The sequence below is a fragment of the Corvus cornix genome, chromosome 3 (assembly GCF_000738735.6).
Source record: "Corvus cornix cornix isolate S_Up_H32 chromosome 3, ASM73873v5, whole genome shotgun sequence".
Taxonomy (NCBI): domain Eukaryota; kingdom Metazoa; phylum Chordata; class Aves; order Passeriformes; family Corvidae; genus Corvus; species Corvus cornix.
In genome coordinates this window covers 85,619,079-85,635,224 of record NC_047056.1, presented here as the reverse complement: position 1 = coordinate 85,635,224, position 16,146 = coordinate 85,619,079, and the positions used below count along the sequence as shown (strand labels likewise).

The following is a 16,146-nucleotide window of genomic DNA, read 5'->3' as shown; positions in this document are numbered from 1 at the left end:
AATATCTAATTATAGTATCACCTGCCTCTGAAAGGAGGAAACCACCTGCTTGAAGGTTCTCATTGGAGTACCCCTTCCTAACGCACCCCCTAACAGTGGCAGGGAAGGTCAACAACACCAAAAGAAGCAGCTACAGCTGCGGTACCCAGCCCACACAGCAGCCCAGGAGGCAGCTGTCCCCTCCTCTGACCATTCCACTGCATCCCCTCACCTTCCTAAATTAAGACTGCAAAAAGCAGGGATTCTGTCCCAGCAATCAATGCCTCCCCCTCACACAGATGCTCCATCCTTCTGGCCATGAACTCTCTACAAGCAGACCAAGTTGCAAAGCTGAGAGCTCCAGGCCAATTGACAGTAAGGACGTACACAGAGCAGTTCCTGGTCCCAAGCAGCTGTCCACACTCCTTCCTCTGTCTGTGTAAAGGGAAAGCCTCTCCACACAGCCTGGGACTGCAGCCTTACCTGCCCAGGTGCTTGCTGCCTGCTTTGGAGGCACTCATCTGACCCACAGAGCACATCGAGTGCACAGGCTTGGGCAGCAATGCAGAGTCTGTAATCCCCTGCCTTAGAGACACCTGCCCCTAGATCTGGTAAGTACTCCTGCCATCCACCACGGAGACTCCAGTATTTTTAAGAGTACGCTGTGCTGGATGCTGTGTTTTAGTAGACCTTAAAATATTTTCACATTCTCTGTCACTAAATACACACAATCCTCCCCATATGCCAGATGTGTAAACTACTAGCAATATATCAGTTCACGGAAGAGGTAGAGGGAACTAAAGGAGAGAATGGACTGAAGGGTGCATTACATGCACTTAAATGTAGCAGCCCCAGGTCCATCTACTAGGACCAGGCCAGAGACATCAGCATATTAAAATTACTTGCATAAAAAAATTACTTGAATTAATCAGAGTAATTCTAAGAACTTTGTAACCTGTCATTTGGAAGATTATCCACCAAACAGATGAGACAAAGGGAATAAATTAAAACAAAATGATGAAGCAGCAAAAAAAATACAAAAAAGGGGAAACTTAAGATGATAACTGAAGATTGTCAGGGTACATTCTGGGGAAGAAAAGGTGACAGAAGCAGAGAAGCAAATGCTGTATATAAAACTTTATGTCCTTAACATTCACGCTTGAAGATACCCGCAAGTCCTAATTTGGCTGATAAATGCCACTGGATAAACATGGAAAAAAGTGATAATAATTTAAAACTAATTAGTGTTGTATCCAAGCCTTTTGGTTTTCTGTTTGCATTGAGCATTTTAATAACTTAAGCAAGACGTTCTGTGAGAAATGAAGTCTTTGGATAACCATCCAGGGACTACTCCACTTGCAAAAAGCCACTGACAGTATTCAAAGCAGTGCATAATTACACCTAAGCACTCAATTAATCATGTAGCTAGTATGCAGAGTCATAATTGTGCTCACTATGTTTCTAGTAAATGAGGTTTCATGGATCAAACTGAAGAACTGCAAAGGTTAAACAGCCCCATTACTTCACATTTGTAGTAAGAGCTTCTCCAAAATTCTCTGAATCTGAAAATCAGAACCAGCACACCCCAGCACTACCATTTCTACTTCTTTTTTGTTTCTTTTTGTTTTCAGGGTAGGTGGGTTTTGTTGGGGTTTTACAGGGGGTGGGGGGGAGGAGGATGTTTGTTTTGGTGGGGATTGGGGATTGTGGAGTTTCTTGTTGTTTTGGTTTGGGTTTTTGTTTTTGTGGGTTTAGTTAGCAGGTATAATCTCACTAAAGCTAAGAGGACCAGTGCTGGCCATTTTTGAGAATCTTTCAGTAGCTGCATGATTTCTTCAATAGCATACAGCCATTTATCAGATAGAAAATTGCATTTATACAGGCTTTCCTAAGAGATTTGTTTTGAGCATTAATCTCTGCATAGGGATTCAGCATGTATGGGTTAACAACTGTGGAGCTACAAAATCAATCACTAGGCTTCCTCCTAACATGTGAGGTCTAAGGATTAATCTTAAAAAGTACAAGGGTAATGACACAAGGTGACTAAGTATATCCATCTTTTCTCTTTTAAATAAATTGGAAATTTCATTTCCTCATTATAAATATTCCTGCAGATTCACCTGAAAAAGCAGTTGCTTATTAAGCAGAGACAGAACAACTCCAAAGGCAATCCCTACTGAGGTTCACTGAAGCGTTATCACCTTAAGACTGAAAGTCTCAGGGCAAACAAAAATCACTCAGCTTTGAACAATGGTCCAAAATCTTATCAGATTTACTGCTTTTACAGTCTCAAAATATGGTAACAAAAGTCCTGCTGCTCTGAAAAGAACCAGCATTCTACCTTGACAAGTTGGTTCCATTTCCTGCTTTCCCAAATTAAAGTCTCTACCTCTAAAATGAATTAACCCTCTTTATACATGTTTTGTGCACCCACTTATTCTGGAGGGTCTTAAATTAATCATTCTTGCATTATTCTGTAAATGGTGAGCTAAAATCATGTATGTTTTCCCCAACTCAGTTTTTATTTCAGTTGACAGGCTAAAATACCACAGTACTTTGACCAAATATTTCAGTAATTCAGTTTTATTTCCCCATTTTTTGCTATCATAGAATCACACAATGGCTTGATTTGGAAGGGAACTTAAAGATCACCTAGCTCCAATTGCCATGCATAGGGACACCTTCCATTAGCCCAGGTTGCTCAGACCCCCATCCAACTTGGCCTTAAACACTTCCAAGGATGGGGCATGCAAATCTTCTCTGGGCAACGTTCCAGTGCCTCACCACCCTCACAGCAAAGAATTTCTTACTAACATCTAATCTAAACCTACTCTCTTCCAGTTTGAAGCCATTTCCCCCTGTCCTGCCACCACATACCCTTGTAAAAAGTCCCTCTTCAGCTCTCATGTAAGGTCCCTTCAGGTACTGGAAGGCTGCAATTAGGTCACCTCTAAGACATGTCTTTTCCAGGCAAAACAATCCCAGTTTTCTCAGCCTTTCCTCATAGGAGAGGAGCTCCATCCATCTAATCATTTTTTCCCATATCATCTCAGTAAATACACCTGACAGAGTTTAACTACTTCTTCTTTGCAGCTAGATGTTATAAAATGCATTGCAGACAACCCAGAAATTATTTCCCCATCTAGTTGACAGCAAAAAAAAACAAGCCAACAAAAAAACAACAAAACAAAACAAAAAGCACACCTCAAGCCTCTAACAGAATAATGTAGGAGTTTCAGTCTACCTAGATCCTACCTCAGTTCTGCCATTTTTTGTGACTAAATTTAGCTCATATATTGAGCCTACAGACCAGCCAGCCACTATAAAAGTATTACCTATTTTCCAAATTTTCATGTAAGAATCAGCATCCATGAAAATTAAAGTGGTTTATTAAGAAATTAAATCCACAAAGTGATTCATCTTGAGTTTGAACATGTCTATAATGCCATACCTTCAAGAATAACTTTATCATTTTCTCTCTGGCCAAATAGCAAAGTAATTGTTTAATATAAATTTACTGAGAGTTAATAGGACAAGGTCAAAAATACAAATACACAAGGAGTGTTATACTGGAATACAATACCTCTTCTATTTAATTTAAATAATTTCTCCAAACTGAATATATTTTTAAATTAAATTTTAATTATATGCAGCCTTATTATAATTTCTGCTAGTCATCTTGTTCCATCACTCATCTTCCTTGGGGTTTTTTCCTAAGCTAAATTTCTACATGCCAACAATCATTGACGTCTTCAACTTGCAAAACTCCTAAAATTCACGATTATTTTCAGCCCCTAAAATGGTTGTTAAGTCCATCTTCATGCCAATTGGAACATTACTCTTTGCATGTCCTTTCTCATGCTCTGTCTTGTTTCCATACAGAGCAGCAAAGCAGCACAAGGAGTCTCACAGAATTTACACTTCAGTGATGCCATTTAAACACACGGCAAGAAGCTGAAAACAGGAATAACTGTAGACTACTATATGCAAATGAAACATGGGCTCTCTCATCTCCACAGCATTTTCACAAAGAGATGGAAAAGAATGTATAAGTCCAAAGGTGTAAGTCCAAAACTTGGGACCACATCACACGTGCTCCTTTCTTTTCTGCAGCATACAAACCAAACATAATCTTTCAGTAATATTTGTACACTTAGATATAAAGGTAAAGAGGTTCCTTAAAGTACTACTTTCGTAACTTACGAGTTCTTTGAAACCTCAGAAATACTTTGGCATTTTTCTTCCCTACATTTAATGGTAAGAAGCCTTCATATTAATATTTAAGGCACAAAAATCCTCCTCGTGTACTAAATGCATTACTTACTGGAAGTCCACGAGCACCTGGAAGTCCTGGCTCCCCCTTTAAAAGATAAAAAATGAGTTTTTAAGAGGCATGAATATCAAGTTTTGTAAACAATATACAGGAAGATGTTCTCTCACCTTTTGGAGGGTATCATTTAGTGGGCATAGTCTGCAAGTATTATTCACTTCATTAATGCTATGCTGGTTTCAGTAAGACTTGATAGAAAGGAAAGACTTTCTCAGTATTAAAAAGATGCAGCCTCAGGCCTTTTATTCCCCCAACCCAAAAATTCAAGCATGCTTGTTTCGCTGACTTTTGATTTATATTTCATTTGTTTGATTGATGATGAAGTCAGGTTTCACTGTTCTGGTTCCCTCTGAATATGACAATGACACAATTGTAATACAAGATGGAAAGGGCCTTACCATTAGTGAAGATGCTCAACCTTTATCTCAACAATGTAATGCCAGCCACCATTCCTTACTGCTGGTTGTGGGAATGGAAGCTTCTTTGTACTGTGTGAAAAGGGCCCAGTACATAAGTATTCTATAGATATTTTAAGACTTTAAGAAAGGCTGCAGCATCTTATTTGTCGTATAGAAAAAACAAAAATGCTGCTTTAAAAAAATCCATCATTTCATGCATAATTTTGTTCCTACCTTCTGTCCTTTTGGTCCTGGGGCTCCACGTGAGCCATCAGGTCCAGTGAATCCCTTTGGAAGTAAGGTATACAATGTTAATGCAAGGGTTATGCGTTTTTCTTAATCACAACAGAAAACATTATAAAACACAGAGGAATGAAGCTATTAAATGAAATTAGTAACTGCAGGAGACTTGCAAGCAAAATATTTATTTACATGTACAGATAGAACTGTACAAGTTCAAAGTACTAGCTTCTGGTGACAAACATCAGCACCTGTGCTATGTATCTCCAAGAATTACTCAGTTAAATCACAAATTAAACATGTGATCTCACATGATCTTATTTCCTCTTAACGGGAGATTGATGAATTTATTTCATGGCTAAGGTTAAAAACAAAAACTGTCAGTGTTGTCCATTTCAAATAAAAGTTTCATTGACAACAACAACAAAAAAACACAAACAAACAAAACCCCACAAAGCTGCCAGGCTGGATTTAAATTTACCCTCTGAACTTGTCTATCTGACTAAAATTAAAAACCAATCATGATATTATAGCCAGGAATTTATTTTGAGTTCGTATTTTTCCTTTTGTTTCCAATTTTATAGTCAGCTTATATGGCTTAGAAATTTCCAGATATTAACGCTTTTTTTTTTTATTATTCCAGATAAATGCTTTTCTTTTATGTTTATCTAATACTTTCATTTTTTTGGTACACTTCCACTTTTTTTGGTACATTTCCAGCAATTCAGTGTTCACACAATTGTTCCGACAATTTGATTTTGAAACCTTACATGATCATTACAAGTAATTACTGTACAGTACCTTTTCACAGTCTATTAAACCCGACACTGAAATAATTTTTGAAATAAAATGAGATTGAAAAATCAGAACTGCCTCACCAATTAAACACAGAAGGCATTATACATCTAAAACCCCAATTAAAAGTTGAAGGCACAGTGAAAGTACAATAAGGTCTCACGGTTTTTCCTCAAGGGAAAATGAAAAAGGTTCAATATTTCAAAAGACTGTACTCTAGTATTACATTTTCACTCATCCATTAATATGAGGAAATATACAAGTGTGAACAGATACCAAAAGCTGACCTGAGTTTAGTGCATTCTGTTTCACATGATTGTGTGCCCATGAATTTTGGCAAGGAAAATAGAACTATGCCCTAAATGAAAATTGTAAGAGGCAATGATTTTTAAAGAGCTGCTTATAGGGTGTTGACCTGTACAGATGGTTTGTGGGCCTATATGGTTTCTAGGAAAAAGTGAAGTGGTATGAGACGTCACTCACAAAGCCCATTTCCTCTTACAGATACGACATTTGAGCAGTTTAATTGAAGACTCTTCCAACTCCATGTCCACTAAATCTCTTCCCAAAAGCAAATTAAATATTAACCTCTAACAGCATTGCAACCTTAAATAGATACTAGGCTTTTTCATTTATATAATTTGCAATACCCCCGATACACTGGTTTATTGCATATAATCTTCATTTTTGATATTTTAAATATTTAAAATTTTAAAAGCTTATGCAAATTAAACATAAAATTGCCTACCTCCTGGCATAACATCTAAGTACTAATGCAACAATCTTGATTCATAACAAGAAATGCTTTCTAACAGTGGTCTCAAGAGAGAGAAATACGAAGTTTCCCAAAAATGTTTGAAGGCATTTTTATCACTACAAATTTATTCAGGAGGTATGACCTAACAGGCCATCAACAGTAGATGATGTTGAAATTTTGATCTTCTCTATTATTTTCCACGGGACAGGAAGATGCATCAGCAGACCCTCCTCATGCCCTTGCTGCCCTGCCCTGCAACCAGAGGTGGCTTCCAGAGGCGGCAGCACGAGTCCTCCCTCAGACCGCTGCCCAGCGCCCTCTCCAGGGCCAGGTGGCAGCACCGACAGCCCTTGTGCTTTATTTATTTACTCTTGGAAAAAAAAGAAAAAAAAAGAAAAAAGAAAAAAATAAAGAAAATTCTAGAAAATCAAGTGTACTCACATCAGCTCCTGGCTCTCCAGGCAGCCCAGGGGATCCTGGTTTGCCTGCATCCCCATCTGGACCCTACAAGATTTAAAGGGACAGTTAAGTATGTTTCACAGAGGGGAGCAGAAACAAAACTCAAAACTTCTTCTCCCACAGAAGCAAATGCAAAGTAGCTGAAATCACTTACCGGTGGACCAGGGGGGCCCTTCGGGCCTCTCTCCCCCTACCAAGATATGAAAAGGAAGGTATTAGTCAGAACTACAACAATCGTCCTTCATGAAAATCACTGATTTACAGATTATCAGAAATAACCCTGAACTGACTCTTATTGTACAAATTAATATTAAATCTATATCATTTCTATTACAGGCTAACATAAATCATCACAGAAACTTCGACAGGAATCAAGGGAACACACGTAGTAGCTCCTATCAGGAATAACGCCAAAAGTCCTTACCATGATTTAGTACGAGTGATTCTACGTAATCCCTTTTGAGATTAAATTTATAAAACCCCTACACCCCATTATGGCAGATAATCACAGCATATGATGCTGATTACATAAAATAAATAATCCTGAGTTTTCTATACCAAAGACAATCTGAAAAAGCTGCTTTCTGCTCTCACTTCAGCCCACTACAGAGTATGAGACCCATCATTTCCTTCATGTATCTGCAGCCAAATTCAAGATCCTCAGGATCAAATGCTGACAGACAACACAGACACACCTCAAGGCATTTCCTCTTTCCTAGGCAGGCCATGGGAAACACTTACATCAATGCCATCAATACCGGGAACTCCTGGTGGCCCTGGTGGACCTGGGGGGCCTGGTGGACCAGGGGGACCTCTCTGACAAGGAGTAAAAAAAAGGAGGAATTAGAGCCTGGCAAGTCACAAGCCAGTCTGGGGGACCAGCACAGTTAGAGGCTATGGGTTAGTCAGGAGGTCACAGCTGTGAGAAGGAGCTGCATCCTCACCCCATGTGTATCACAGGCCCTATATCCTATTTTGACTGTCACTGTGAGGACTGGTAACACTGCCCTCACCAAGGGAATGGGGAAGGTGTTAAACCCCCCTCCCTGGGCCCAGCCACTCTTCAGTGCCCACAGTGCTGGCAGGGCCAGGTGGCCTCCACTCCCCACCCAGCAGGTTCTGAATGCCGCATGGCAATGACAGGATGGCAGAAATAAAAGTGATCTTTGAGAATCAAACACCGAAATTCACTACACTAATTACTCATTCAGCCAACACAAAGGAAACAATCTTCCTAAGAGTTCATACTAGCAAAGAAAATTTAAAACAACCCTTTCCCTGCTTCACTGACAGGCTCAGCAGTTTTCCCTGGTTCCTCAGGATTACATTAACATCTACAGAGGCACTTTCTCAAAGCACCAGGCTCCCGAGGGGAGGCAGCAGGCGCCGCCAGCCTGTGGAAACTCGGGGAAAGGCTGTTACAGGTCTCCGAGCCTATAATGGGGGGCTCTGTTCTTGGAGCGAGCTCGGCCCGCGGCCCCATTACGGGGCTCTGTGAGCAGGAGGCTGCCCCGAGCCCTGAGCCTGGTCCCTCGCTCCCCACAGCACTGCTGCTCTGGACACTTTTCCTCCACACACCAGACTTCCCAGAAATATTTCGTCCAGCGGTAGTTGTATCTGGAGCTCAAGCGCGGCCGATGTCACCTGCCCTGTGCTCACCAGGTAGGCACACACACGGTACCCACCGCCCCGCGGCCAGCTCGCCTCTGCAGCGTCACCCACAGCTACTGGGGGGGACAGTGGGACAAACACCCTCCGGCGGTGGGTGCCAGGGCACGGCAGAGCAGCCTTCGGTCCCTCTGCACCAGCACCCCGAGCTCCGTCCCCTCTCTCGCACTTACCTCGATTCCCGTCTGGGTTATCTGCGAGGGGGAGAACAAAACAAAACAAACAAACAACAACAACAAAAAACAAACAAACAAACAAAAACAAAACAAACAAAAAAAAAAAAAAAAAAAAAAAAAAGAGAGCCAAAGTCAGAACAAACGTACTTGAGCCAGGCCGAGGCAAAGCGCCTGAAGGAAAAGCGCCAGGGGCAGGAGGCGGCGGGCCATGGATGGAGGGAGAAGCCTGCGGCTGCCGGGGCGGGCGGGCGAAAGGTGAGCGCGGCCGGAGCCCCTCCCGGCTGCGGCCCGGCCCTGGGCAGGGTCGCGGGGATTGGAGGAAGGTTGGCGGCCGGGCAGGCGAGGACGGAGTGCTAGCAGCACCTTAACCCTTTGCCCTGCTGCTGGTGGGCCGGACACCGACCCCGCCGCGCCCGCGGGTCTCCCGCCGCCAGGCGCCCGGTGCGGCGGCGGTGCCGGGGGCGGCCGCGACAGCGCCTCTGCCTGCGAGGCACAGCGCCCGCAGGGGTCCCAGCCGAGCAGCCCGCCAGGGGCGAGGCAGAAAGCAAGGCACGGAAGGGTTAAAATGAGGCTGCGGCTGCTCGTGCTGCTCTGGGGGGTTGGATTTCTAAAAGCACAGAATACCAGGCAGGTGTGGTAAAAAAGAGTATCTCCGGCCAGGAGGGGGGAGAAAAAACAAGACTCTGGTGGGCTGCAGCGGTGGACAGGGCAGCACAGGGCAGGGCAGGGCAGGGCGCTCACCCGAGCCGGCAGCTCGCCGCAGCCTTCGCGCTGGGGTCGCAGGGGGTCGCAGTGAATCACCATCCACTGGATCTCGAACTGGCAAAGGAGATAAAGATCATGTGAATTCGGGTCAGGGGTCACTCTGGCCAAGAGTGTAAGAGGAGGAATACTGGCACTCTACGGAGAGGGTTAAACGCTAGGTATTTAATGTCAATAGCTACAGGTGGAGCAGTCTTCGTCCTGCACTCCCCCACCCCTAACTGTGGAGGTCTCTTAAAGAGAGGGCATAAACCGGCCGAGGGATTTAAAGAGAAAGACAGATTCGTTGGGTGTCATTTTTTACATATTCTTTATAAGCGCTGTCATTTTTCCACACACTGTATTGTTGTTTCATTAGACATACAAAAAGTTTTTCCCCTACAGGTTCGCACGCACACTAGTGACAGATTGCAACTGAGTAATATACTACTGTGAAATTTCACATCTTCTTCAAACTTTACTATTTGGTACTGGGAAACAACACAAGATTAAGGTAAACTCCTTTTCAGAAGCTGCCACCACAACTCGCTTGATGTGCTATATAGGTCAGAAAACAACCCGGCTGCTGAAAGTTACCAAATTGAACATAGAACTTCAGAAGTATATCCATTGATATATAATGCATCACGTGGAATTTCAAGTACCAAAAGCATATTAAATTGTGTGTATTTATTGTATCTCAGTTTTAAAGTCTTGTGTTGTTTTTCCTTCACATTACACATTGCATCAGCCTGGCTTTTGTACCACTGAGTGGTTTATCCAGAGATTTTTCAGTTTGATGATAACATTCAGAGGCTTCTATTCCTTTCTTTTTATTATGGATGGCTAAGGAGTTGGGGGAAAAGAAAGTTTTGGAGGGTTGGTTTTTTTTTTTCTTGTTACAATATAAATCAGGGTTCTGGTTTTTCCTGAGAAGCAGAAAATAGGAGTGAGTGTCCAGAGTCTTTCAGTTCTCATTTCTTTGCCTCCCTAAGCCTTTCTCCTTATTCCATGGACTAAAGAAGCTCCCCACCACCACTCTCACAAAATGATATCTTGGTGCTTCCTGGCTGCCTTCTATGGGATACCTCATTGTGCTCTTCGGTCCCAACGCATAACTGATACAGGAGGCAGACTGGCCACCATCCTTAAATTGACTTGTTTGCTTACTGACTGCTAGAACTACTAAATGCTTTGAATCTGAAGTCCTTTAAAATCTCTGCAAGACGCCACATATCCAAAAGTTGAAAAGTTGCTACTTTTTCTTTTTGGCTTTCACCTTCCTCACTTCAGCGCTGCCACTCCTGAAATCCTCTCTATCACATCTCTGCTGTTCTGTTTGCTTTGCAGTCACCACAGTTTCCAGAGTGCTGACACTGGAGCACAACAGAAGTGGTACCCTTGTTTCTTTTACCTGTTATCTGACACCACCATCTGTGAGTCAATTCTTCCCCTCCTTTATCCACTTCTCATTTTCAAACCTTCATTATAATAGCCAATTAAGTGCCATAATATACATATAAAAAAACTAATACTAATTTAATATTATAAGGCAGCCATACAATAGCAACAGCCAAAACAGGAGTAAGTTGTCAACATTATTCTCACACTAAATCCAAAATACAGCACTGTACCAGCTATGAAAAGGAGAAAGTTAACACTATCTGTCTTGAGGCTATATAAAACAAAAGCTGATATGAAACCTGACTTTTTAAAAATGAAAAATAAAACTCTTCTGTTGGCAAGGCAGTAAAAGGTGTGACTGGCTTCCCACTGATTTAGGAGAGGTGAGAGAAGGGGAAATAATGTTCTAGATTTGATGTCAAGGTTATCTTTTCCCATGCCAGTGTGTCACAATGATCTTGTTGATTATGTTAAGCTGATTTAAAGGATGCCACTATTTTGAAGATGTCTCATGTAGGTATGCTATTGATATCAATATGCAGTGTTATTAAGGACTAAGTACAGGCACAAAGTTAACAGAAATGAACCTCAGATAATTTGGGCGGTAATCATAAGCAAAGATATTGACATATAACCTTTTAAACCCAAAGGTGGTGTGCTGGTTTTGCCTGGGGTAGAGCTAATTTTCTTCACAGTAGCTGGTATGGGGCTGTGTTCTGGATTTGTGCTGGGAGCAGTGTTGATAGCACAGGGATCTTTTAGTTATTGTTGAGCAGTGCTCGGACAGAGTCAAGGCCTTTTCTGCTCCTGACCTCACCCCACCAGCTGGGGAGTGCACAAGGACTTGGGAGGGGACACAGCCAGGACAGGTGATCCCAACTGACTAAAGTGATATCCCAAACCATACAGTGTCATGCGCAGAATTGAGAATAGAAGGAAAGGGGAGGGGGGAGTTTGAAGTGATAGTGTTTGTCTTCCCAAGTCACTGTTACATGTGATGGAGCCCTGCTTTCCTGAAGATGGCTGAACACCTGCCTGCCATAGGAAAGTGGTGAATTAATTCCTTGTTTTGCTTTTCTTGTGTGCGTAGCTTGAGCTTTACCTATTAAAGTGTCTTTATCTTGATCCACAAGTTTCCTTACTTTTATTTTTCCAATCCTCATCCCACCATGGGGTAGAGTGGGCAAGTGGCTGTGTGGGGCTCAGCTGCTACCTGGAGTTAAACTACAATGAATGTTTAAGACCCACTGGTCAATATTCCTGACATACATTTTGCAGGTTTCCTACAGGATTTTTGTTTCATCTTAATTTCTTAGCCAGCACAGATATAATTAACTGTGTCTGTCTGTTCACTGTTTTGTCCTCTTAAGTTCTACAAAAATTCCTGCAAATGCCCACAAGCTTCGCACCTCTCGATATCAACCACATAATTCAGTTTTCTTATTAGTGCTTTAGTTGAGAGAGGTGAAGGTTAAGTAAGATGCAGATGAGACCTAAATATGTGGGGTAGCATTTTCAGTATAAAATTAGTCACGGGGATGCGTTTAGCAGTATCACAGGCTTTAAGGAAAACCATGACCCTCAGAGCACAGTTGTAGGTCTCCCCTGGGAGATCTGGCTCCTTGTACCCCACTGGGCTCTTGCTGGCTTGGTGATTATTCAGGGGAAGTTATCCCTCCTGGGGAAGTACAACTCAACTAAGCAATTTTTCACTTGGAGATTTTTTATAATGCTTTGTCAAGGATATCTGTGTTTCTTCTAAGAGAGGTCTGCTATCAACTGTTTGTACATTTGTTAAGTGACCAAGAATAAACTACGTATATTTAAATGCTTCTCATTCCGGAGCTATTTTAAACATGTTTTATCCATTTTTCAACATCTCTGAAATAGGTTTTTAGAGCTTCATTTTCCTTGCACCTTTTTTCAAAGCCTTTGAACATTACAGTCAATTCTGGTGTTATTTGTTTTTCCATAGCGAGGGTTCAGCCTTCTGAATGTGAGATTTCATGGGGTGAAAAAAACCAAGATGTGACTTTTTACAGTACACAGACACAATCTGTTCTATAGTGTAAATTAATCCCTGTTAAACAAATATTGACAAGCAGCTTCCTCTTAGATGTTACAAGTCACGTAGCTTCCCTGAGCTAGTTAGCAGCATTAAATGTCAACTAAATAATGACCCTGAGTCACATCTAGCAAAATGTTTAGTGTCTAATATGAGAAAACCATGGTAATGCCTCTGAAATCACAGGAAATAAGGCAATTATATCATCTCACAGAAGTTATAATTTGAGCAGTAAGAAATTAATTCCCTTACCTTCCTATAAAAAACATGTAAGCTAGGAAGTAAGTTCCTTTTCAGCTTTGAAACGATGCTGTATCTCATATTGCTTAGCATTTATAATGGATCGTACTAATTACTTTTAGATAAAAATATAAAAATATTAGATACTTTTATCTAAAAAAGAAAAGATAAAATGCAGCTTTGAATCTGTATAAAAATTTGCCCTCCATAAAGCATTCCAGAAATCCTGGAATAAATCTTTGTAAAGGCCGAAAGGCAAGATGCAGTTTCTAATGGAACAGTATCTATTATTCTCCTAGGCAATCATAGTAATAACAAGCAATAAAGAATCCCTTTTAAAATTATTTGTATTACAGTGCACCTATGAGAAGTTGACCTATTCTGCAAAATAAATAGGGCCCTCACAGAATGCTACAAAAAAGAATAGGAAACACATAATTGATGTCCTTTTAAAATTCTACAACTGGAAGTAATACACTTTAACAACGCCTGGGAGTAAATCAAAAGCTGTGCCTAGGGCATATTAAATAAGCAAGACTGTTGAGATATTTAAGCTTATAATCAAGCAACTTACTAGAATATCCCAAAACACAGATTTTTTTAGTCAATTTAAAGCTGAATAAAATACACAGGCTAAAACAGAAACTTCTGCAATATAAGTAGACATTTTAAAATTACTAGTCCATCTGACTATGTAATTCCTTTATCATCATTTCAGAGGATATGGGGTTCATAAATCTACATTTTTGTAATATCAGGTTGAACGACTCCCATTGTCATTTTGGGCTTCCCAGCACAGGCAATGCAACTCAATCTAGTGCGTCCTAAGTCAGTTCTGTCTAAAAATAAAGTGTATTTTTAGACATACAAACTCAGTTTAAGAATATAGTGTCATGCTTACTTTCTGTCTTCCCTGATAATTTGTTCCAGGGCTTCATTATTCTTTTTGTCAAGAAGTGTGCATCATACCCCTGTTTTAAGGCCTAACTCATGCAAAGATTTAACTTTTTTTCATAAAATACATTCATATGACTGAATCTTCCCAGAAACATGCTAAAGTTATAAACAAGTATTTTGCATAACAAATGGTGAATTGTAAAAATTATTTAATTCCATTTTGTTCTTTCATCCTTAAAGGAAGTTGTCCTGAAGTTAACATAGCTCCACACTGGTGCCTAATGATGTACAGTCTTAAACACAGGCTAGGCAGAACTTAATGGCAGACACTTTTCCCCACCAGATGCCTGAAGAGCCCTGGGTGATCAATGTTGCTCGTTTGTATACCTTGCTGAAAAGAGCAAGTCTCTGCAAAACAGAGGCTCGGGAGGAAAGAGGATAAGATTCCACATTGCTCTTCTTCTTTTCCTCACTTCTTTAATCCTTGCCGAAGGTCAGCCAGAGTACCAGCAGAAGGCCTTGATACCACATCTCTCTCCTCATTTCTCAGCTGCCATTTGGAATCACTACTTCAACAGGCAACAGGAACGCTCTCATTTTTAAAGGGATGACTCTGTGTCTAACTTGAGGGCACGGTTTGCTCTAGCATTGTATGCCAGGTGCTGTAAAACTATTGCATTAATACCTATAGCTTTCTCTGCCTTTAATCTAAGTATCTTTCCAAGGAGGAAAACAGTATTGGCATAGGATTTTTTTCACCCTAGTAACATGCATAGGATATGTGTAATGTGTAATGTTTTCATCATCCCACCTATCCATTCATCCATCAGTATTCCTCAGAGTTAGCAAAGTTAAGATACATATGCTAATTTGTATTATGCTAATAGTCACATTATCAGCTCCAGTGGATTATTTTTGAATGACATTTTCAAAGACTAACTCTTGTTTTCAACAGAATTAGTATAACTTCAGCTATTGAAATTTCCTAATCCACATGTATAACAGCATGCTGGATAGATCCCTACAGACGCATGGGGCAGCTTTCTGCTGGCATTCTCAATTAAAACTGAAATGTAATACAGTAACTAAACATACAGAGGTGATGAAACATGATATGGTTTTGGTTTCTTTTTGCAATGTTTTCCCTTTCAGGTTTACACAACACTGGTTAACCTTTGTCCATGTTTTTTTGCAAACAGTGTGAGATATACTTTAAAATTATGTCTCACTTCAATCTTTTATTTCAAAGTTGTTGTAACAAATACAAGGATGTCTAAGAATTTTCATTATTGAAACTTAGACATAACCTGGGTCATCTCTTAATTTGCAAGGTATAAATATATATGTGCAAAATTAAAAAAGCACAGCTAGTACTTACCTGCTAAGGAGTTGTTATTTTCTGCCATTTCTGCTTTCAGAAATAATTTAAACATGCATTTCACAAAACAAAACCCCACATTTAATGTAAAACAATTTTTGCAGAAATAAAAGATTTTGGAACTTACCGGAACTGAAATTTGAGGATTATTTTTAAGTTTTCCAAGCACAGCAAAGCCATCAGTGTTGATTTTCCCTTTTGGTTTTATGTTTAAGGATTCTATTTTAATACAGTCAATAAAAAGTGTGACACTGTTTGCTTCCACGATTATCATAAGCTTGTGCCATTGGGAGTCAAACAAGAAAGGCAGATGCAAAAATGATGCCGTTTGGTGTCTTCCATCTGCTCCTTTATAAGAAAACTCAACACTTTTCACTTGACCATTGAGATTCACTCCAACTTGTTCTTTTCCTGAAGAATCCTGAATCTGCCAAATAGTCCAATATTTCTGAAGTGTGGCCCCAGTCATCCGAAAAGTAGTTAGAAAGGAATATTCATCAGGCAATCCGTTGGAATATATGGCACTGTGTAGGATTAAAATACAGTACATTTGTTCTGTATTAGCTCTGAAAAGCTCCACATATCACCACAGAGTAATGAGAAGCCATTACTCAGTAGA

The 16,146-nt window shown here is 40.6% G+C and overlaps 1 protein-coding gene across 4 annotated transcripts in view; it reads right to left on the bottom strand.

Moving 5' to 3' along the window:
- The window catches only part of COL9A1 (collagen type IX alpha 1 chain), a 67,551-nt gene that overhangs the window by 41,771 nt on the left and 9,634 nt on the right, over positions 1-16,146 (bottom strand). For 3 of the 4 annotated variants that reach the window (XR_005604178.1, XM_039568928.1, XM_039568926.1), the window contains exons 5-12: positions 15,655-16,051; positions 9,544-9,621; positions 8,800-8,820; positions 7,700-7,774; positions 7,113-7,148; positions 6,941-7,003; positions 4,942-4,995; positions 4,304-4,339 (exon numbers count right to left, since the gene is read on the bottom strand). Coding sequence is in view for 3 of the 4 variants with exons in the window: in XM_039568928.1 (XP_039424862.1) it covers positions 4,304-4,339; positions 4,942-4,995; positions 6,941-7,003; positions 7,113-7,148; positions 7,700-7,774; positions 8,800-8,820; positions 9,544-9,621; positions 15,655-16,051 (760 nt within the window). In the remaining variant the exon portion in view is untranslated. The other variant, XM_039568927.1, reaches the window with a different exon arrangement.